Genomic DNA, 25,723 nt, shown 5'->3' with positions numbered 1-25,723 from the left:
TAGTTAGTTAGTTAGTTAGTTAGTTAGTTAGTTAGTTAGTTAGTTAGATAATTAGTTAGTTAGTTAGTTAGTTAGTTAGTTAGTTAGTTAGTTAGTTAGTTAGTTAGTTTATTCAAATGGGTAGGTTTTAATAAAATGACATGTCCCGATTAATTAATGTGAAGCTTTAACCAGGTCAGTGATGAAATTCATATAATGAAAACCTTAAAAACGCCCAAAACGGCTAAATTTAAAATGTGCAGTCGACCGGTCATGATGCAATTTAAGCACCAACCCAGGCAGAATACAAAGTAAAATGTTGCAAAAATTTGAATTTAGAAACATTCGCAGATGTGTTTTAATATGGCAGTGACTCTGAGTCAGTGTCATTCTTATTGTAACAATATACATGTATGTTTTTTTTAAACAAAAAGAATCACATATAACCTAGAACCCATATGTATACGTAGAACCATATCATTATGGAAATCTAAATTTCATAAAGAAACCTAATTAAGTTTGAACCGCTCATGTATACAGGGATGTGTTTATACCTCCGTAAAGTATAGAAAAGATTATGTTATCTTGGTTAATTTGTCTTATTTTGTTAAGAAATTAGTTCGGTAGGCCGGAGACCTTGGCTACTGATACAGGGAATAGAAACACGTACAGTACATTATCGAGCGTTAAACGGTGGTATACTTGAATTACTCTCACCACGCCGTGGAGAAGCAAGAGGGCCTCCGTGGCCGAGTGGTTAAAGTCGTTGACTTGAGATCACAGGTCCCTCACAACTGTAGGTTCGATCCTCACTCGGGTCGAAATCTTTCATGTGAGGAAGCCATCCAGCTGGCTTACGGAAGGTCGGTGGTTCTACCCAGGTGCCCGCTTGTGCCTGAAATAATGCCCGGAGGGGCACCTGGGGTCTTTCTCCACCAATAAAGCTGGAAAAAAATCGACGAAAAATCTCGGCGGGACGCTCTAGGATGACCCGACTTGAGTGTACGGTCGTCCATATGGGCTTTCCGGCGGCGACTATTTTAAATAAACGCATAAAAAAAAGAAGCAAGAGACATCGGCATATGATTTAAGATCTACTGCAACGTGTTTACAAGGCGACAAGTTCGTATGCGTTCTGCAGCTCAGGGTTACCGTGTAAGGCGGTACGACGTACTTAGCTCTTATGAAGTTTGCTGCCGATGTCCAAGCTACATGTACCCTACAAGATAGGCAGAGACGACGAGGAACGATAAAATTTTTGCATGTACATTTGTAGGGTGCGTCAGCCCCTATAGCACGTAGTGACGACTTTGAAAGGTGCCCCCTTTGCTTGGCACAAACAGTCGTTATCTGGGCTACATTATATATATATCTTACCTAAAGGCTACTGTAGGTTGTTTAAGTGCTCTTTTGGCGCTTGATATGGTTTAACTTCCCCATGAATTCAAAAAATCCTATTTACCATAAAATCTCAATAAATACTTTAATGAGACTCAATGGTAAAAAGGATTTTTTATCCGTTTTGAAATGGGGAATGCTAGTTTTGAAATGGTCTCTTACAAAGCATATGCGCAGTGTATATATGTTTACATATTAAGCCTATCTTCCATTTAAAGTCAAACCCTGCTTTAGATATAATGTTATTCTGTCCCATTTATAAGAAGGATAAAAAACAAAGGCGTAAAACTGAGATAAAAGTACAGTAAAAAAGTATAAAAGGAGAGGCTCAGTCTGCCTATTTGGTCCGGACAAGGTGACATCTGGGGGCAAGTCTTTCCAATAAGTTGTTCTTTTTATTCGTGCTTGATAAATGCAAATATCACTTTGTATTCATTCAAAAGATCCCTTACTCTCGAAATGTTAATCATTATAGTATAATGCTTCAAGTCCATTTTTCTAACATAATTTTTTATGCATATTTTAGATTTTATAAATATTTAGTAGTTTTATACCAAGAAATTTAGTAGTTTAATACCAAGATACCAACAACAACAACAACTACAACAACATTTCACATGATTTTATATTTTTCATGTCATTGTACTTTAAATTTGCATAATGTTGTACAGAGTTTGGAATTTCGTAAGAAGGCATAAGAAAAAAATTGTCTTTGGGGCAATTTTTTTAATTGGTGAGCGATTTCTATAGCTCTAGATAAACTCTTTTTAGATGCGTGTTCGGATAGATCCTCGTTCGGATAGTAGTTTTACTCTTCCAAATTGTTTACCTTTTCATGTCAAATGTTGAAATGTTATTTATTTCTAACAGATGTGAGCAGTTCCTTGCATTTACTACAGTAAGTGCAGGCAATCAAACTCACTTGATGAGAATCATTATTTTTTTGCAATATTTTTGAGTGGTTTTGGCTGTTCAAAGCATTTAAAAGAAACAGTACTGTAACACCTTAAATCAACCTCAGTTAAAGATGCAACATAATGGAAAAATTATCACCAATGCTTTATGGGCTTTCTATGATGCCTTTTTTATCTGTTTAATCTTCATTTCATTTAGTTCTAAGCAGGGTCTTTCAAAAATTTGAAAGACCCTGTACTAAGGCAGTTGAAAAAGGATTACTGCATGGAGGATAGTACCATGGAGGTTACATACCACTTATATATTTTGAAGCATATGTACCATTGATAAATATTTTAATTTTATTTCTATGAAATAATACGTAATATAGCTGATTAATTATAATAAAAAAGTAAATGAACAAATTATTACTTAAATATCAGGCCCGTCGTCACGATTTTGTGATTGGTGCGGCCAATTTGATTGGTTTTAGGTAGAATCTAGGGGGGTACGGGGGCATGCTCCCCCGGAAAAATTTTTCTTCTAGGATGCTCTCAGGGGCGTATATTTGACACAGTTTACAGCCTGCCGCTAGTACATGTTATAGTAATATGTCAACGATTTAAGTGCGTCGTAAGTTTTAAGGTTCGCATGACGGACGGACAGGTGTACGTACCTAAAAGATGAATACATTTAATTGATATTTGGCAAATGAAAAATAAACAATAACTTATGTTATTATAATTCTTTAGATGCATTTTTATCTGATGATTATAAATAAACAAATAAAAGAAATATTACAGTACGTGGATTATTGTTTAGCATAAATAGACAATCGATGACATGATGGAAGAATAATTACGAGTCAACAATAACCACTTTTTGTTTAGCAGTAACTTGTATTTTGTAAACAATAATCTTGCACAACACAGAGTCTCATTTTATGCAAATTTTCCAAAACACATCGCCGTCGGTCTCTGGTAGTAATGAACTCATCGGCAATCACACGTAAGTTGAGTGAATCTGTCCCGTACTTATGAATATGTAACACCATTCAAGCGTACTTGAGACATTGTCGATCTCAGGTATGTCTTAATTCTTCTGAACGCCGAGTATGTCCTTTCACTGCTAGCATTAGTAGCAGGCATTACTGACAAAATCTTTAACAACACAACGACCTCAGAGAATAGTGCTGACTGTTCTGACTCAAATTTCAAAATGTCAGGTAGAGTAACAGTACTAATTTCTGATTTGTCAAAATGTGAACGTAGCAGCTGAATCTGCACATCTTAGATGTCTCAGTCAATATCGTTACCAAACAAAACCAAGTTCTCTAGTGTACTTGGTCTTCAAAGGTTGTGCAGCCTTTATAAGTAAATTCTCCATGTTTTGAAGTACGCGATATCCCGGTTGGTCAAATCTCTCTTTAACTCTGGCGATGGAAAGATTGCTTAAAAGTACCTAGGCCGGAACACGTCCTGCACTGTAACGGGGTGGTAGCTAACACCGTGCCCATTCTCGATGCTTACAATGAAAGTTGTTGAGATTTGCTGAGGTTGTCTGTCAATGCTAGGATGTCGTGTGCGAGCATTACACCGAAAAAGTACTCGAACTTGACTTCGTAGGACCCCTACATATTCCTGGTCAATTAATTGTGTCCAGTTGTTTCTTCGCGTCATGTTTGTATATTACCGCGCATTGCATAAGGGGCCAGTTAAGTGTCAAATTGCTAATCAGCGATGCGTGTTTTTTTTGGTTTTTTTTACTCATTTTCGGTCAAAATATTGGTCCGGCCAAAGCCGGACCGGCCGGACCATCGACGACGGCCTTGAATATTACAATACTAATTTACTTAAAAAGCAAAAGGCAGTTTAACTTACATCTATGTATGATTATCACACAGAAATGAGTAATCAAACAAATTACAAACTATGAAATACTATTATTGTTATTATATTATAATTATAATCTCATTATAAAAATACAATCTAAAGATCAATTAATGCATAAATTTAAAGAATGGACAATTTTGCCTTTAGCCCTTATTATCCCTTTTTTCTACTATGCGGTACATAACCTACAAAAATGGTACATATGCAGTGGTATGTTTCCTCCATGGTATGTAACCTAAAAATTCCTGAAAAAGACATACTGTAAACAATAGTTCAGATATGTATCATTATGTGGTCTTTGCATCCAGTCTTTAACATTGACCTTAACTTTTTTAGTTCTCACTCTCTTCTATAACTTTTATGGTTCTTATTTTCTTGTACAATCAAAAAAGAAAAGTGAAACATGTCTCGACAAATTGTGTTACTTTATGAATATTTTTTTATTATTTTTTATAAACATTGAATACTAATTAATGTATTTCAGGTGGCAGGTACTTTTATCATTATATAGGCAAAAAACTGAAAGACTTCCAAAATAAAGAGGCAGCAGAATGCCTTGAATATGCAAGGTAAATATTTCAAAACTGTATTCCTATTTTTATAGCAATGATTTTGAATATTGCACATTATGAGAATGAGGGCTTTTTATGTAGCAGAATATTATTTTGTTATATGATTCATATTTGAATGATACAATAATTCCTTTTAAAGCTTCTTAATAAAACTGTTTTGCAGTTGTTCATTGATTTTTCTGAACTAGATATTTTTTTGGTTTAAATATTCTAGTCAGTGTTTTGGATTTTCTTTCTTCAGGCGCCAGCATCATTTTGACAACAATCAGAGAACATGCAATATGACAGGTATGTACGTTTGTATTGTATAGTATTAAGTGGCATCTTTTGAATATTTCATTTTGTACAATGTGACATACATGTAATTATGAGATCTACATGTACTTTTGTGAGTATGACATATGAGTTGTAGGCCAGCAGAGTGGTTAAGGTCATTGACTTCAAACCACTTGCTCCATTGTGTGTTCGAATCTTGACAGGGACCTTGGATGCTTTCATGTGAGCAATCTATCCAGCTAGGTTACGGAATGAGTGTCGGTGGTTCTACTCAGGTGCCTGTTTGTGCCTGACATAATGCAGAGAAGGGCACCTGAGGTATTCCTTCATCAGTAAAGGTGGAAAGTCGCCATGGTGTTAGATGAATAACTTTACCTTTTGCGATTAGCATAAGCCTGTTTATATGCTGGCAGGATAAACTAAAAGCCTGCCAGTCTGCATAATCTGTTTAATCAGACTGTTTATGAACTATTTTCCCCTCACCACTGTGGGTTTGAATCCAGAGAGGCACTTTGGATTCTTTCATGTTAGTAAGCTATTCAGCTAGCTTACAGAATGTCAGTGATTCTACTCAGGTTTCATTTGTGCCCAAATAATGCATGGAAGGGCATTTGAGATCTTCCTCCACACATGAAGTTAGAAAGTCACCATATGGCCTATACTGTGTTAGTGTGACAAAAAACCCAACCAAATAGAAAAAGTATACTGTTTGTTGCCTGATTTAAATATTAAAATCAAATGAACCATTCCTGAGTCCCAAAAGTTTGAAAATAGGACAATTCCATTACATAACTGCAGCAGGCTAAGGACAAAGATTAAAGAGATCAAGCTAGACAAGGTTGTGCAATTGCCTTTTCATTTATTTTCTATTTTTTATGTTGAATAAAGAAAAAGAAAATAATCATAATGTTTATATATTTTTCTAGTTTTGTCAATGCTACCTACCTTGAGGGAACGTCTGAGGGCATTGTTAAACACAGAAGAAATTACTGAAAATCTAAAATCAAGGTAATGAATTTGAAATGTTTTTGCTGGAAAAGTTTTAAGAATGTTGAATTTGTAGTGATTTGTGAAGAAACATACTGAGATTGGAAAATGGCCTGAGTCTGCTGGTACAGGAAGTGACTAGCCTTTGGCAATGGTACCTTTCCTTTAGCTGATCATACTATTGCCATTATTGGTCTGACATGAAAGTGGTCGCTGATCATGTTCAACAGGGCCAGATTATCAACATGTATAGGAATTATTTGTAGCCCGACTTGATATTGATTGTCATGTAATGATGGTGACCGCTAATGCATGTTCGCCTGTAAAAAGTTTCAGAACATTGGCTATTAGACAAAACAAATATTAATATTTACTAATTTTTAGCTCGACTATTCGATAAGAATAAGTAGAGCTATTGCAGTCACCTGAGCGTCGGCGTAACCACTTATGTTAAAGTTTTTGTAATAGTTCAAATATTTTCAAAGTCCATAGACATATGGCTTTGAAACTTTGCACACTTGTTCACCATCATGACCCCAACCTGTAGACAGGAGGAGGTAACTCTATCAAGCATTTTGACAGAATTATGCCCCTTTTTCGACTTAGAATTTACGTTAACGTTTTTGTAATAGTTCAAATATTTTCAAAGTCCATTGACATATGGCTTTGAAACTTTGCACACTTGTTCACCATCATGACCCCAACCTGTAGACAAGAGGAGGAAACTCTATCAAGCATTTTGACAGAATTATGCCCCTTTTTAGCTCGACTATTCGATAAGAATAAGTAGAGCTATTGCAGTCACCCGAGCGTCAGCGTTGGCGTAACCACTTATGTTAAAGTTTTTGTAATAGTTCAAATATTTTCAAAGTCCATTGACATATGGCTTTGAAACTTTGCACACTTGTTCACTATCATGACTACAATCTGTAGACAGAAGGAGGTAACTTTATCAAGCATTTTGATACAATTATACCCCTTTTTCGACTTAGAATTTATGTAAAAGTTTGTGTACCACCTAAAATATTTTCGAAGTCCATTGACATATGCCTTTGAAGCTTTACACACTTGTTCATCATCATGACCCTCAATCTATAAACAATATCAAGCATTTTGACATAATTATGCCACTTTTTTACTTAGAATTTACATCAAAGTTTGTGTACCATCTCAAATATTTTCAAAGTCCATTGACATATGGCTTTGAAACTTTGCACACTTGTTCACCATCATGACCCCAACCTGTAGACAGGAGGAGGTAACTCTATCAAGCATTTTGACAGAATTATGCCCCTTTTTCGACTTAGAATTTACGTTAAAGTTTTTGTAATAGTTCAAATATTTTCAAAGTCCATAGACATATGGCTTTGAAACTTTGCACACTTGTTCAACATCATGACCCCAACCTGTAGACAGCAGGAGGTAACTCTATTAAGCATTTTGACAGAATTATGCCCCTTTTTCGACTTAGAATTTACGTTAAAGTTTTTGTAATAGTTCAAATATTTTCAAAGTCCATTGACATATGGCTTTGAAACTTTGCACGCTTGTTCAACATCATGACCCCAACCTGTAAACAGGAGGAGGTAACTCTATCAAGCATTTTGACAGAATTATGCCCCTTTTTCGACTTAGAATTTACGTTAAAGTTTTTGTAATAGTTCAAATATTTTCAAAGTCCATTGACATATGGCTTTGAAACTTTGCACACTTGTTCACCATCATGACCCCAACCTGTAAACAGGAGGAGGTAACTGTATCAGGCATTTTTTTTACTATCAAGCACTAAGAATAGTCGAGCATGCTGTCCTACCGACAGCTCTTGTTTGACTTAGAATTTACGTTAAAGTTTTTGTAATAGTTCAAATATTTTCAAAGTCCATTGACATATGGCTTTGAAACTTTGCACACTTGTTCAACATCATGACCCCAACCTGTAAACAGGAGGAGGTAACTCTATCAAGCATTTTGACAGAATTATGCCCCTTTTTCGACTTAGAATTTACGTTAAAGTTTTTGTAATAGTTCAAATATTTTCAAAGTCCATTGACATATGGCTTTGAAACTTTGCACACTTGTTCAACATCATGACCCCAACCTGTAAACAGGAGGAGGTAACTCTATCAAGCATTTTGACAGAATTATGCCCCTTTTTCGACTTAGAATTTACGTTAAAGTTTTTGTAATAGTTCAAATATTTTCAAAGTTCATTGACATATGGCTTTGAAACTTTGCACACTTGTTCACCATCATGACCCCAACCTGTAAACAGGAGGAGGTAACTGTATCAAGCATTGTTTTTACTATCAAGCACTAAGAATAGTCGAGCGTTGCTGTCCTACCGACAGCTCTTGTTTAATATTTACTACATGTATTCTATTTTGTGGAAATTTAAATTTGAATATTTGAATAAATGAATTTTATTTTATGTAAGAGGCATTTCCTCAAAATAGAATAGTTTTCAGTCAATATGAATTCTTTTGAATTTGCCTAAGTTGCTTTGTACATATGAAATACTGCTTGTACATTACTATATTTACATGAACTTTTCTCATTAAATATAAATGGATTTCTTTCAGTCCTGCAGATAAAGTACAGCTATGGGAGGACCTGAAAATTTTAAGTAAGTATAATTATAATAATATTTATAATATTGTAGGCCATTAATAGAGAAATATCATTCAAAATGGGGGCTAGTGAAAATTTATGTGATGCAAAAATTTATGCATAAATTTCCTCAGAAGAAGCCAGAATGTTGAGAGGGTTGAAACAGCATTGAGTTTTTCAGAAAAAACTTTCACTAGTACCTTTCTAGAAAGAATTCTGGTCAGTTTTTTTGCATTATTTGATTTACAAGTATATGCAATTTTTTGTTCCAGGCCCTAAAATTATGTTTTATCAACTCAAATGTATTCATTCTGTATAGAATGGTCAGCAAAGGTTGAGGAACTGTAATATAATTAATAACCTTACAATTAATTTGTGGTAAATTTTTACATATAATTGCCCTTCAGAAAATCCAAATGAGCTTCTCACTGCAGAAAATTTTCAGTGTCTCATTTTTCTGTGGTACTTAGTCTTAGTTAGTTATCACACACAACAAAAGTAAGCGTAATAAATTTCTGGAAATGGCCATGTTTATCAATACATGTTTCGCTTTATTTATTTTCTTCATTTGGTATGCGTTTTGGAAAAACATGTTGATTTTGTCATACTTTATTCCATTTAATGCTTACTTTTGGCAATCATATACAGGACATTAAATGATATAAAAAGCTTTTATTAAAGTTACTCCACTGAATTTTTTTGGCATGAAGGGACCGGAAATCATCTTTCAAGATTAATGTGCCATTTGATATACATGTAGGTCTAAGCCAATTTGTGTACCAAATTTCAGATCATCCATTATCCAGGGCAGGATATTTATTCAAATTGTGAAAAATAACCCAATTAAAAAGCATTGCTATGCATTTCACTTAAATTGTGCTAAGAATAGCACAAAAATATGATTTTCAGTGTACATGTATAGTATATTTCATAATTATCTTTAAGATATAATTATTTTTTTAGATGCCCCTGTTAATTTTTGTACGAATTTCAAATATTATGTTTTTAGGTTTTTGAACCTCAATGGAGTTCCTTTAAGTTTTCTATTGCTGGAAAAAGTGTTTCTCTCAGTGAAATAAATCATTTGAGCCGCGTCACAACAAAACCAACATAATGGGTTTGCGACCAGCATGGATCCAGACCAGCCTGCGCATCCGCGCAGTCTGATCAGGATCCATGCTGTTCGCTATCAGTTTCTCTACTTGTAATAGAGTTGGTAAGTGAACAGCATGGATCCTGATCAGACTGCGCGGATGCGCAGGCTGGTCTGGATCCATGCTGGTTGCAAACCCATTATGTTGGTTTTGTCGTGACACGGCTCATTTTCTTTATCCTACGTGCAAATTCACCAGTCTTAGTTTAGTAATATAAATGTATGACCTTTTCTTTTGATTGACATTTAGCCAATAAAGCATCTTTGGTAATATGAAAAAGCTGGAATCGAAAAAAAAACCCACTATATATTGTTGAAAATTTAAATGTCATGGCATTCCAATTGTTCTTGTTCCCTTTGCATAAGGGGATTGATATCCCCTTTGCATGTGTGGGTTGATATCTGTGAATCTGAATTGGTCTATGCTAATATATTGTTCGTTTTATTGAGAGAATAGATTACGTCTTTTCCATGATTAATACCAATATTACCATTCCTTTTCATTAACAAGTATGGAAAGTCCATTTTAACCAGTCATCAAGGAAAGGTCTATGCTTTCTGTTACAATAAATCTTATACTCAGGTTTTGAAATATTCTGGAAATACACTACAGGAAGTCGATGATCCTGGGTTTCCGGCAGAAGGGGAGCCACCGGACTTCTCGATAGGCTCAGGAAAGATATATGAGGGGGAATATATTGTGTTTATGATATATTCAATGTTAATTTTCAAACATGATATTGACAGTGTAAACATGTGGTGCAAGAAAATAGTGCAAAGAACTTAAGCTATGAAATTCTCAAATGAAAACAATAAACAAAATCAGAAAATACTGCTCTGCACCTTCACAACAACAAAATTTACTAGCACTGAAAAAGTATGTTGATAATAATCTATTCCTGAAAAACACAAATTCAAAAAAATGTAAATTTAAAAAAGAAAATGCAATATTAAGCTTTATTTGCTTCTTAGAAAATAAAGTAACATTATGCTCATTTTTTCGCTGTCAAGTTGTTTTGAATTAGTAAATATAATTCAAAAGATTGACCATTATAATGGTGATTAACCAATAATTGATATCAAAAAATGATACAATATTAAATGATCAATGTTATAAAAAGACTCTTTTTAAGAATTGAACTTTACAGATACAATCTGATCAATATTTATAGATATTTCTGTTGGTCACCTGGATTATTGACGTTGTTTTCATAGTTAACTATTAAATTGAACACAATTATGGCAACATGTCAAATTATTTGGATTTTTACCTATTCACTGACCATGTACATTTGGATGGTAACTTTAAACAGCATCTTGATCTTCATTCTAGAAAACTTTAAATGCATACAATGTACATATTTAAACTAGCACTGTATAGGAAACTGCAGTAATGAAATACTTCCATCTGTAATGTAAAAATTCAAAAAAATATCTGAAAATGTTTTGTTACCCCATCAAAAGAACTTTTTAATGAACATAATTTAGTGTTCAGCAAAGAGTTAGGTATATGTAGGTCATTCACATGTATGAACTCTATAAATGAACAATCCTTTCCATAGTATTTGAAAATTAAATTAACTTCCAAGTTGCACATTGTTAACATTATTATTTCGTAAAAATATACAAATTACATAAAAAAGCAATGAAATATAGACTCTATCAATATCATATTTTTGGGACCTTTTTCATTGAAAATGTGTCTGAGTTAAATGGTAAACCCATAAATGCTCAGTGCATTAACTGGAGTGCAGGTATTAGTTACCCATAATCCAGTTACCGTAATGTCTGTCATGGATAAAAATAGTGCATGCTCGTTAATTAGCTACATTTTTCTGGGGTTTGCTTATTGTGATGACAGGGAAAGGAATAACAGTAGAAAAGTCATATCCATATGCTTGTTATACATTGGTTACATATTTTCTGGAGTTAGCATATTTTGATGGCAGGGAGAGTGTTTTTGCCTATGATTCAAAAGAGAAAGAACATCAAAACCCTAAGCAATCTGTTTTATACTTGGTGGCTTATTACAGATACATGTAGGCATTAGAAGAAGTATCAAACGACAGTTATTTGTGGAAGTTAAACAAATTGTTTATTTTTGTTAGAAAAAAATGTTATTTTTAACAAATTAATCTGAAATAATAATCAATTTTTAATGGGCAAGATTGTTTTGCCAGTTTACCTGTTGGCTATATGGACAACGCCATGTTTGTTCTCTAAATCGTGAAAATTACCTACTCAGTATTGATTTTCCAAGTGTTAAAAATTAAAAATAACATTGTTTTTTAAAAAAATGAAAGATCGCCAATGATTGGTTGTATGAGAAAGACCACAAGAAGGTGACTACCTATGGGTGAATGTCAGATCCGAATGTGTAGCGTTATTTAGGAGCTGATCTTAATCAGATTGTGGTATGAATCTCCTGAAGTAATAGCTCTAGTTTCTTCAAACGTGTCTTCTTATCACATTAAAGGCCTGCATTAAAAATATCTTTGTTTCCACTCCTGTGACCTACATGTAAGCTGGTTTGATTAGGATAGGTAAGACTGGTTTCATAAGTTACAGGAAATACATCCGTTTTAGGATGAGCAATTACTCATAAAAAAGAACTTTTATGAGCTAAGATTTTAATATAACTCGGATTAATCCTCATTTGAATTGTTAGGATCAAATATAGTGTATTGTTCATCCTTTTGTTTGTTCACATGAAAGAAGCTTTTTTGTTGACTTGATTTGAACTTAATTTGCATAGGTTTTACACATCATAATTGTTTTTTTATATGTGTAAAATTTCTCTAATAGAAGTTTTCTTTCAGGTCTTGCACATGTTATAAGTGTCGTTTATATACTTAAAATTTCTTAAATACAAGTATTATTTCAGGTGACTAACGTTATTTGTGTACAATTTCTCTATTTCAAGTATTATTTCAGGTCTCTTAAATGTGTTATAAGGTTACAATTTCTCTATTTCCATTATTTCAGGTCTCTTACATGAGTTATTAGAGTACAATTTCTCTATTTTAAGTACCATATTATTTCAGGTCTCACAAGGGTTATAACTGTTGTTTATGCTTGTACAATGATGTGCTTGATGCTACGCGTACAATTAAACATCATTGGTGGTTACATGTTTGTGGAAAATGTTAAGAAACATCAAGGAATGGTAAGATATTTCAGTTTGGAAATAAATGTAAAGTGGTAAAATTGAATTGAACAGGATACGGAATTTATTTGCAGGGTTATATAATAAGGAGGGCGGAACTGTTACAAGGTGGTCAAGGCATCTGCTCTCAATCTTGGGTTCAGGACGAAGTCTGATGATGACCATATCTTCCTCTTATAACACCAGTACTTGTCAGTTACATGAAAATGAATTAAAATGATTTATAATCTGCAAATTTTTAAATGCATACATTTCAACTAAACTATTTTCAACACCACAAATTTATATAATGAAATTCTTTGATTAACTATGTACGATTTTAAATTCAAAGCAGAACAGTGTCATTACATGTATATAAAATTAACACAGAAAGTAGTTTACTATGTCTGGTTAACCATTAACCTGCTGAAATCAGTATAGAGCATGGCCAGTATACGCTGATAGTCCTGTGTTCGGAGATGCGTTAAATTGGATTGCCGCTTCTTCCTTGTTGATCTTGTTTGTCATATTCTGTTGATAGTTTTGATATTTATATCCCTTAAACTTCAAATGGACTTTTCCAAATTTAAAGTCAGAGCAAAATTGTTGTAAAAAATTAATTCAGCAGGTTTATTGTCAATGTTGACATTGTTATTTCTCTGGTTTCAGAGTGCAAATGCAGCAATGCATGTGGCACCAACACCTGTACAAGAGAAGTACCTGGCTCTTATAAGGGAATTTTTTGATAAAGGTAACGGTATTCGTATAGTTTAAGGAAATTACAGTAGATTACAGTAGATACTTCTGCAGTAAAACTATACTAAAGCTGTCTTTACATACGTTTAAAGGCATATCAAGTCTCAGAAATTTTATTTCTGTAAAAAGGGCAAATATTTGTTTGAAAATGTTGTAATTTATTTATATCATATGAGCTCCTTGTCACCTTTTTTAAGGAAATAGAGCTGTATGTAAAATATTGGTGTTAAAGCTAGGAAAATGTTAACAAAGTCCTTACAGAATACTAAATCACTATATCTTACTAATCACAAAAACATAAAAAGACACATGTTATGACTCAACAATATGATCATTGTGTACCTTTATGGAAACTGTAAAAAGACACAGAAAATAGGAAGCTTTAAGAAAAAAAAAATTAGCATTTTTTAGGCTTAATGGGCCTTTAAAGCTAGACCAAAAAAGTATTTGCTACCAAAATGCTTCTTTGTTATATTAAAACTGCAATGTACGCAAGTTCACCATGGCAACCACAATTGGACATGATTTATTAACGTTATGTTATGGATTTGGAACATGTTAAATGTTTTTATCACCTGTAGTCAATAGCGCCAAATGTGAAATAATTTGTGTCAATATCCCTTAATTTCCAATTAGTCCCAAACATGTAAAATTGATCCTAAATTTAAAGGAAATAAGATAATAAAAATGAATGTATTGTTTATTAATGATGCATGATCAATGGCAAAGACAAATATTTAAGTACTTAAAAAATGTACAAAATAATGTTGCCGCAAAGAAAGGCTCGGGTTCATTTAAACAAGTTCGAATTTCTGGTAATAATACTGTTAAATGAAAGAAATAGCTAAAGACTAATCCAGACAATAAAGTCTTTACCTGCTTGACATAATACACATGTGGTATCTTTATAATTACACTTGAAAGTGACCAGTTAAACCAAAAAGAGTCAGATGAAGCCAGAAATTGACCAGTAAAACCAGAGTGACCAGTAAAACCAGAAAGTGACCAGTAAAATTAGAAAGTGACCAGTAAAATAAAAAAGTGACCAGTAAAATAAGAAAAGTAAGTGATCAGTAAAACCAGAAAGTGACCAGTAAAACTGGAGAGTGACTTGTAAATCTGGAGTGACCACTGAAACCAAAAAGTGACCGGAAACACTAGGAAGTGACCAGTAAAACTGGAGAGTGACCTGTGAAATTGGAGAGTGACCAATAAAACCAGAAAGTGACCAGTAAAACCAGAAAATTACCAGTGAAACTGGAAAGTGACCAGTAAAACCAGAAAGTGACATATTGATTGGACTTGAAACACAAACCAAAAAACAAACAAGCACAGACAGTAATTTAAAATAAGTTTTTTTATATCATGAATTTTTGATTATGGTCGATATTTTTTCAGGGGTTGTTAGTCTGGTATCTAAAGTGAAAGAAGCAGTGTATAAAGAAACTAGCAGGTGGGTGAGATATGTGAAAAAACAATCCGATGATTTTGTTGAGCATTATAGTATAAAATAATATTGTGTTGTTAAATAAGTTTTATTACTTTCATCAGCTATAAGCAATTTTATTTTTTTATCATGTTACTATGTTCATACATAGATCTTCGTGCAAGATATGGTTAATTTTAGTGCGGAAGTTGTATTCTTTTCCATATATAGATATATATGCATAATCTCTATGAACAAAGATCAACAGTTTTTGGCCGGGTTGCACTGGTGCAAACCCAGGTTATAGTATGGTGAATGTTGGGCGGCGGGCGGGCGGGGCAAAACTTTCGTAACAGTTTTCTCAGTAACTACTTATCACAGCCTTTTAATATTTAGTATACAGCATCAAAACATGGTCCCATACTGTGGGATTCGATTTCAGGTCTGTCGCTCATCTACTTCCTGTTTGCTGACCTAGTTAAATTTTCAACATTAATGGTCAATAGCAGGAAATTTTCGTAACAGTTTTCTTGGCAACTACTTATCACAGCCTTTTGATATTTTGTATACAGCATCAACACATGGTCCCATACTGTGGGATTCGATTTCAGGTCTGTCTCTCATCCACTTCCTGTTTGCCGATTTAGTTAAATTTTGACATAATTAATGATCAATAGATAGTAGGAAATTTTCTTAACAGTTTTCTCAACAACTTCTTACCACAGCCTCTTGATATGTGGTTCACAGCATTGACATGACTGTGGTCCCATATTGTGGGATTCCATTTCAGGTCTGATGCTCATTCTTTTCCGGTTTACCAACTATGTTAAATTTTCAACATCAATGGTCAGACAGTGGTAGAAAATTTAAGTAACATCACAGCCTCATGATATTTTGTACACATATGCAACCCGGCCTTTTCTGTTTTTGACCCATTTTTGTATCATAATATCTATGTTCTTTAGACTATAGGAACATTATTCCCAGAAGCTTCAATGAAATGATTTGAATAATTCGACAGGGTATTTTAATGAAACAAATTTGCTTGTTGTTCATATTTCAGTTTAACATTAAAAGAAAAGTTATCATTGCATAACTTAGAAGCAATTATTAAGCATATACGAGAGAGGGTTGAAAATGGTCAAGAAGTTAGTATTAAAGAAATTTCAACGTTGCCGTTAAGTGAACTTTTAGTCTGTTGGAAAACGTCTGATGAGGTGAGTTTGATTTTTTTCCAGTTTATACTTTACAACATTGAAAGCATTTTTGATTGCAAGGGAATTAAGTTTTATATTTAACAAGGTTTTGAGTTTTTCTGATTCTATTAAAAAATTAGTTTACGTTTCCAACATTCCATTAGTATTTCGTACTGGACAGTAGAAGTGTTTTATATAGTGTTATGATTGATTCAGAAATCGTGTGGGATTAGTAGTCGGTCTATTTTTGAGAATTTGGTAATTACTGGTGAGTTATCCAGGAAAGATTAGGTGGACTAACTGTCAAATCAGGACAAAAAAATGTGTTTAAAATTGGTGTAAAAAATAGATACACCATCAACAGACAAATAAATGTTGAGGAACATATATGTATATTAATATACAGTTGTGTATTGTACAGGGATTTATGCAAAGTTTACCAGAATGCATAATTTATGCTAAATTTACCAAAATACATAATTTATGCTAAATTTACCAGAATTCATCAGTTATACTCAATTTACCAGAATGCATCAGTTATGCTAAATTTACGAAAATGCATCAGTTATGCTAAATTTACCAGAATATATCAGTTATGCTAAATTTACCAGAATACATCAGTTATGCTAAATTTACCAGAATGCATCAGTTATGCTACATTTACCAGAATACATCAGTTATGCTAAATTTACCAGAATACATCAGTTATGCTACATTTACCAGAATACATCAGTATTAGTAATTCTAACATGGTTGCCACTATAGAAAATATAGGATTGAATAATGACTAAGATCTGGAGTGCCTGATTACATGTATTTACGGCATGATATCGGATATGATGTAGATCAAACAACATCATGTTTATTACTTCTCCCATTAATATAGTTCAATAAACTTCCTTTTATTGTTAGGTTCAACTGTTGTTCTTTTTAGAATAGTAGAATTAGAAATACCTTCATAAAAACATGTTTTACTTTCATCACTGTATACAATTAACTATTCAGATTGTTTTGCATCAGTCACTCAGGTCTATGGCCTTCTTGTTTGTGTTACTTTGAATCCAAACTGACAACATTGACAGTCAGTATCAATATTTTTTAAGAAAAATGTCCAGGAAGCTTCCATATGTTTTGATGTAACTTTTAAGAATAATACTGTTTGATAGGTAATTATTATAACGATTATCATATTTTGTATTGTATATTATTTTAAGGACAAAGAGCCCTCAGATGACCTATATTGTCAGCTATTAAAAGAAACACAAGATATTCTATATAGGTAATATTATGTTGTTTGTTGTTTTTAAAAATTAATTAATTTATATGCATTTAATGACCTTATTTAAACATTAAAAACACTTAGTATGTAGATAGAGGATATAAATTATGAGATGTGGTAAAGAACAATATGGATTATTGAGATTTATAATGCAAATCAATGAAGTTTTTCATTGAAAAGTATATATCATTTGAGCCGCGCCATGACAAAACCAACATAGTGCGTTTGCGACCAGCATGGATCCAGACCAGCCTGCGCATCCGCGCAGTCTGATCAGGATCCATGCTGTTCGCTATCAGTTTCTCTACTTGTAATAGTGTTTGTAAGCGAACAGCATGGATCCTGATCAGACTGCGCGGATGAGCAGGCTGGTCTGGATCCATGCTGGTCACAAACCCATTATGTTGGTTTTATTAGCCCCTTATCCCATTTCGATTGCATGTCCGTCCATCTTTTCATAGACAATTGGTTTCCACAGCATAGCTTTTGAAGGACTCCAGGGAGCTTTTTTGTGCAAACCAAGCAGATACCTTTAAATATGATATCATATATACCAGTTGCTATGGCCATTCTATAACTTTATAATAAAAAAAATGTGCCATGTAATTTATATATTGTAAACATTTTTTGTTTGTTTCAGTCATGATTTTCACACAGTGTTTAGTACTGCGTTGGACCGAGGATTTGCAAAATTAGTTGATTATCTAGCAGAGTTCTATCAACCATTGCAGAAGACAGAAACTTCAGTCATACAGTAATTCTAGAACTTTTATCAGTGTCATATTAGATTTTATGAATAATGTAACTCAGAATGATATTAAGATTAAAAAGAGCATCAGCGGCTGAGTGGTAATGGTCGTTGACTTCAAGACACTTCCCCTCACCACTGTAGGTTGGAATACCATTCTTTCGTGTGAGGAAACTTTCAAGCTGGTTTACTGAAAGTAGGTGGGTCTACTCAGATACCCGATCGTGCATGAAATAATGAATGGAAAGGCACCTAAGGTCTTCCTCCACCAGTAAAGCTGGAAAGTCACCAAAAGACCTATACTGTGTCAGCGCATCATATATCCTTACCAAAATAATAAAAAATAACGAATCAATCTTTATATACTCCATTGGTGTGCCTGTGGTTTAAATGGAATAGACACATGTACCACTTGACGTATTAGGCTGCTAGTATGAAAATCTATCCTTTCTCTGTGACCAAGTGGTTAAGGTTGCTAATTCCAAAATATTCCTGCCATGAAATTGGGATTCTTTCTTGTGAGGACGCTATCCAGCTAGCTTTCATAGGGTAGGTGGTTCTACTGGGTGTCGCTTTTTCATGGTGTGTCACCTGAGGTCATCCTCCACAAGTTAAGAAGGAAATACCATATAACCATATCGGTGTTGACTTGATTTTAAACCCATAAAAAGGAGATGAATATGCTAAGGATTATTAAGTGTTCAAATTTTTTGATTACTTCAATGTTTAGTAAGTTCTTCGTAAATGTACATGTCTATATCAAAACTTTATTCTGCACATTCAGGTTATCAATATAAGTGTTGTTTCTTTCTTTTATTTCAGATTACATGATGTATCTGTCCCTTTAGCCAAATTGATACCCTTTTTAAGTGGTCTATTGTACAAGTTAGGGAGTGATGCACCAAATCCTCTTGTTCAGGTAACATATTCTAAATCTAAATTTGAAGGCTCATTTAGGCCCCAAAATGCTTTTATTTTTGTTTCTCAAAAACTTTTTATTTTCGATATCTTGTAATTGTTTCCAAAACGTTACGCATGTGCCATTTAGGTGTACTTTCTTTTGCCTCTTTTGTTCTTTGGCAACTGGTATAATTATAGTGATTAAGTATTTTGTATGGAAGTCAGAGTACTACTTTGTTTACAATTTTCTACCTTTCATGACACATTACAGCATGTTCAGCGCTACTTTCTTCAGTTGTTAAACATCTAACATTCCTCTAAATACATTAATAAAGCATTATTAAACAAATACTTTACCTTTCTAAAGAATAAAAATTTTATAGATTCTTGAGGTACAATGTGCCTTTTTAGTGGTAGATAGTATTTCGCTCATTGGACAAATTAAACATGATGATTTCTTACAAGTTTTGTAATGTATAATTGAGCCGTGTCATGACAAAACCAACATAGTGGGTTTGCGACCAGCATGGATCCAGACCAGCCTGCGCATTCGCGCAGTCTGATCAGGATCCATGCTGTTTGCTATCAGTTTCTCTACTTGTAATAGGGTTTGTAAGCGAACAGCATGGATCCTGATCAGAGTGCGCGGATGCGCAGGCTGGTCTGGATCCATGCTGGTCGCAAACGCATTATGTTGGTTTTGTCATGACACGGCTCATATATCTTACTATTCTGTGTAAGCAACTATAGATTGTGTAAGCCAAGCAAACCACCAAATTTATTATGTTAATATTCAGATTTCTGTAAAGGATGTAATAATGATCTTACTCATTTAAAAACTAACAATGAAAATCCATTTGTTTTATGTATATTTTCAGGAATTATTATTACTAGAACAAACAAAAACTCTAGCAGCAAACATTTATGAAGCTTTCAGTCAGATAGAAGAGACAGATGACCCTCAACCTTGAACAACATGTTCTTTAACAGAATTTTATTTTTCTTCCCCATGCTTTCATAAGGTTATATACATCCATTGTATGCCCTTGAAAATGCAACAAACTTTATGCTTTCCAAGACTTTTCGGTTAAGAATATATACATACTTGATTGTCTGTAACAAAATTTTGCCACCTGTCTTTACACTTTCATTTATTGATCAATTTCTATATAACAATATTTTACCACTTCACTAGACACTTTCATTTATTGATCAATTTCTCAGAGTTTTTTGTCATCTTTTGATCTCTTCATTAACCACTATTCATGGTAAGGGTCAAAGATCATTTTTTGATCAAGGTTAAGGCCACTGAGGCTAATAATAGATCATTCTACATTACCTGTCAGTATGACCATAATTTTTGTATTGTTACAAAAGGGGCATCCGTGGCATCAGTCTGTGTTACGTAAATGCTCATTTATGACTGTCAATGTCTTGGAAAGGTCAATAAGCGTCAAAATGATCAAGAGCAAAAAAATCAATCTTCATCAATCTTCATCAATTGAAAAGTCTTTTTCAAATAAGAAGTAGATATATATAAGGTTTCACTTAATTTACACAGGCTGTTAATGGATGTAATACCTTATTCCTTTCTTTTTGTGATATATTTTGCTCATATTTCTCTTACCTGTGAAATATATATATGTAGGATCTCTTGTGGGATGCCATACAATGTTATATCGTATAATATCAAATTTTATCAAACAAGTTCAAGAAAAATTGTTTTAAATTGAACTTTATTACACTTTCTAGAATGAGGTTAATTAAATTCTGTATTATATAACAACAAATAAGAGATTTGTTTTTTTTTTACATGACATTAGAAAATTAAAGTGAATACCCGAAACCAGTAGTTATATAAAATATATAAACGACCTGGTGTTTGATGTGTTGTCCCCTCCTCTAAATCTTTTAATTTGAGCCAAGTCACGACAAAACCAACATAATGGGTTTGCGACCAGCATGGATCCAGACCAGCCTGCGCATCCGCACAGTCTGATCAGGATCCATGCTGTTCGCTTATCAACTCTATTACAAGTAGAGAAACTTATAGCGAACAGCATTGATCCTGATCAGTCTGCGCGGATGCGCAGGCTGGTCTTGATCCATGCTGGTCGGTCGCAAACCCATTATGTTGGTTTGTCGTGACGCGGCTCATTTATTGTTTATTCATATAAATGTTCATACTAAATTACTTACCAACATTTTTTGAAGCAATATTCTAAAAGAATATCTAAATGATATATCTAAATAATACATTTCTATTGTTTTTATCAGTATTTGAAATCCATATGAAAATTGTGTCCATTGTAACCCAATCCACTGTCATGTAATGTCATGTTATGAAAATAATATTTTCGTAAGGCAAACAGTCAAACTGTCTTTATATTATGTACATGTATGCAGTATGTATTTAAGTATATCAGAAATAGAGTTTGTAACATTAATTTATTTATTTGTTTATTATGCCCTAGCATAGAAACTTTTATATTATAGTTATAAAGATTTTTGACTGGTTAGATGGTTCTACATAATGTGTTTGCATATTTAACCCAAACCCCTAGACAAGGGTTATATTGCAAACAACTTTTATATACAGTCATATAACCTTTGAAGAGTCTTTATAACAAATTAAAAATACAGCAAACTTCCTTGGTCACAGATATAAAATGAAATTTCCTCATAAATTGACAAAAGCCGTGTATATACATTTGTAAAACTATATAAACGTCATGATTATTTAATAAAAAAGCGATGTTACAAACATCCTGTATTATGACGATATCTATTTTGTTATTGTGTTGGTTAATGAAACAAATGCCAGAAATATCACATAGTTACATGGATTTATAGTGGCCAAAACACTGAAACTTTATTGTTTAAAGTTGTATATTTTGTAAGGCATTAAAAGTTGTCATAAAATTTAATATGAAACTAAGATCCATGCGTTGACAGTGTGACATGTTAATTTTTTCTTTTTAATTACATTATTATGACTTTCTTATTATTTTGTTTATTGTTGTGGAACATATACTGTTTATTTTTAGAGGTAGCAGATATAATTATGTAATTTTATTGTGTCTAATGCTAGCAGTTAGGTTTAACCATTTACTCACGTAATCATGCCCCCAAGCAGGTTATGATGATGATATTGCTTTGCACATGTTGGTCTATCAGTCGTTATATGAAAGTATATTGTATAACTTAAAAAAAAAAGCACTCTTTTCTTAGTGGTGGTCTTTTGTGCAGAATAATCTGTGAAAATATTTTCACAGATTTTTTATACTTATTAATATTTTGCTTGTAAAGTTATTTCATATGCCATTTTGTACATGTACTTTTAGCTCGACTGTTCAAAGAAAAGTGAAAGCTTTTGTACCCAGTCACACTTCTGCTATGTTTTTGTGTGCAAGTTGGTATCTCCAAAACTGCTGAAAGGAAAAGGCTGAAACTTGACACATTTATTTGAGAGCATAATAGGAGGTCACTATCCAAGGCCCATAACTCTAACATTGATTTTAACAGAATTATGGCCCTTTGTGAATTAAGAAAATTCTACATTATTGAGGCTGTTGTTTCATTATCAAGCACTGAGAATAGTCGAGCATGATGTCTTACAGATGGCTCTTGTCTTAAGATATTGTTGGCAAAATTTATTGGTTTTCTGCTTTACAATCCTATTATTGAACAGAAAGTGATAAGTGTATAACCTATGTCACATGTAGAGCCAGGTGAGCCTGGACATCTATGTACTGTTATAAGACTGAACTCTATTGACTGACTAAAATTAAATTTTTCATCTTGGTATCTCTAAAATTGATAAAGATCAAGGATCAGTATTAAAAAATAGAAGCTGGACAAATCCATTTAAGAAATTTATCAGGTTACGGGTAAAACCAGCCTATTTCATGGTATGCATACAACTATGTTGATGTTGCAAAAATGCAATAGAAGTCGTTGTGAGACAAGTTCTAAAGCATTACACTGGCAGCTTTCCTCCCCTCCCACAGTTCTTTAAAAAAACAAAAAACAAATAAAGACAAATGAATTGTTTTAACATTAATGAGCCGCGACATGAAAAAACCAACATAATGGGTTTGAGACCAGCATGGATCCAGACCAGCCTGTGCATCGGCGCAGTATGATCAGGATCCATGATGTTTGCTGTCAGTTTCTCTACTTGTTATAGGGTTTGTAAGCACAGATGCGCAGGCTGGTCTGGATCTATGCTGGTCGCAAATGCACTATGTTGGTTTTATTGTGACGTGGCTCATTTGTTTTGTGAGAATTTTTTAATTAAGCATACCAGTGCTGATACTCATTCTCCTTTAATACTTTCCACTTGTACAGGTAAAATATATGATGAAATGTGAGCAAAATATATCTTTAATACATGTACTACATTTGTTGTATAATCAGAAATATTTATTTAATATAAGTATCAACTTTAGATACTAATTTTTTTTTAATATATCACACATGTGTGAAGGCTGTGTTTTTACAAGACTGTTTTAGTCATATGTTAGTTGGTTAGTTTTTTTAAACTTGTAACCAATCACATGCATGAACTGGCATTCAAACACACTTTATACTATTCTCCTGTCAAACAGGTAGGACATTCAAGTGCATTATTACACAATATATGCACAGCAATAAAAGGAATGCTTTCATGTCATAAAATTTACTTTTCTATCACCAAAATTTTACAACCCTACCAAGAGAGTAAAAAGATAATCATGAACATTTACATATACATGTAGTAAGTTCTTTGGGCTTTTACTGTTTGCTGTTTTTAAAAACTTATTATTATATAAATATAATCTAATCAGGAAATTTTGATGCAATACCAGTAACACAGGGTGGAAAATCCATATGGATCTCAAAATTGAGCATCAGTAAAAAATATATGTGAAAGTGATCTGTTCTTATGTTGTTGATTCTTATATCATGCCCCTATGGATATCCTCAGCACATATGAAGCTCAGATGGAATTTGACCGGCAATTCCTTTATTTTGAGCCCAATCTCAATAAATATTTCAATAAGGGTTCGTTTGGTGGTAAGATTTTGTGAAAACTGTTTGGAGTCCGTTTAGTTACATTTTCTTAAAACACATTGCATATTTTGGGCACACCAGAAGCCACAATAGAACACTGCATAAAAATCCAAACAAAAATAAGTAAAAATTTAGAGGAAAGCCAGGAGGGTAGAATCATATTTTGATTTTCTTAAAAAAAGCTTTGAATTTTATATAAATGTTTAAAAAGTTGAAAACTGACCCTGTGATTGACCTACTTTCTCCTTCACATATCTAGTTAAAGCACACATCTTGATCAGTGGAAATTCACTTATATTTTTTACCTATGTTCAGTTTTAAGATCCTACTAACTTCAGAAAAAGGTTCAGGTTCATTAAGTCAAGGTAAAGACTGCTGTGGCTACAGGTAGATTTTCCTCATAGGCCATCAGGTAAACTTTGTGAAAGCTACATTGAGGAGTTACAGAACGCTGGTGGTTCTACTCAGCAATCTCATTAAAATCAGATCATCGTTTTCGCTCCGTTACTCTTCGCTACGAGCGTAGGGTAGTGAAGCGACAGTTAGGATATGATTTTAATGAGATTGTTCTACTCAGGTGCCCATTCATGCCTGAAGTAATGCACGGAAGGGCACCTGAGGTCTTCCTCCACCAGTAAAGCTTGAACGTTGTGATATGACCTATATTTTGCCGATGTGACGTAAAACCCAAAACAAACAAACATTGAGGAGCGTCCATCAGTTTTACTGAATTTTTGTGTGTGCTGTTTGATCAAGGGATTAAGTTATGAAGCACTATAATTGCATAATTACTGAAATGTTTCACACAAAAGGCCCCAGCATAAAGAGAATAATCATGCAAAATTTTAGAAAAGTTTTTCTTATCTCTAGAAATTCTTACTGCTAGTCTTTGCCTTTGTAAAAATATACAAAAATTTCAATTAGGGGCCTATTACTTTAACTTCATGGTTGCAAGATTTTTCACATTTCTGTTGTTATTTATTATAAATGTATGTAACTATATATATATTTATGATTCATATTGATTTAAATACATGTAATTTGTTTTGTATACTTAATGAATTATTAGTGATTATTTTTTAATAAATGCATTTAAGATATATTGCTTGTGCTTGTTTTTAGCTCACCTGACCACGAAGTGGTCAAGGTGAGGTATAGTGATGGGGCTATGTCCGGCGTCCGTTGTCGTCAACAATTGGGTTGTTAACAGTCTAGCAGTCACAGTTTTGATTGGATCATCATCAAACTTTGTCAGAATGTTTGTCTCAATGAAATACAGATCGAGTTTGAAGATGGGTTATCTCTGGTCAAAAACTAGGTCACAGGAGCTAAAAATAGAAAAAGCTTGTTAACACTCTAGTGGCTGCAGTTTTCATCCAAATATTCTGGAAATTTGTCAGGAAGGTTGTTTTGATGATTTCTAGGTCAAGTTCGAAGATGGGTTATCTCCGGTCAAAAAC

General features: G+C 33.4%; 1 protein-coding gene across 1 annotated transcript; it reads left to right on the top strand.

Moving 5' to 3' along the window:
• Window positions 1-1,959: 1,959 nt before the first annotated feature.
• LOC132740877 (peroxisomal biogenesis factor 3-like) lies at window positions 1,960-25,365 on the top strand. Its single transcript, XM_060728922.1, has 13 exons — window positions 1,960-2,110; window positions 4,648-4,732; window positions 4,977-5,023; window positions 5,938-6,019; window positions 8,578-8,621; window positions 12,803-12,924; window positions 13,573-13,654; window positions 15,058-15,112; window positions 16,149-16,302; window positions 17,496-17,560; window positions 18,201-18,314; window positions 19,131-19,227; window positions 20,087-25,365. The coding sequence occupies exons 1-13, from the start codon at window positions 2,038-2,040 to the stop codon at window positions 20,177-20,179; spliced, it is 1,113 nt and encodes a 370-aa protein (XP_060584905.1). The 5' UTR covers window positions 1,960-2,037; the 3' UTR covers window positions 20,180-25,365.
• Window positions 25,366-25,723: the final 358 nt, after the last annotated feature.

Source organism: Ruditapes philippinarum, unplaced genomic scaffold (genome assembly GCF_026571515.1).
Source record: "Ruditapes philippinarum isolate M1 unplaced genomic scaffold, ASM2657151v2 ctg958_1_1_1_1, whole genome shotgun sequence".
NCBI lineage: Eukaryota > Metazoa > Mollusca > Bivalvia > Venerida > Veneridae > Ruditapes > Ruditapes philippinarum.
This window is presented reverse-complemented; position numbering and strand designations above follow the sequence as displayed.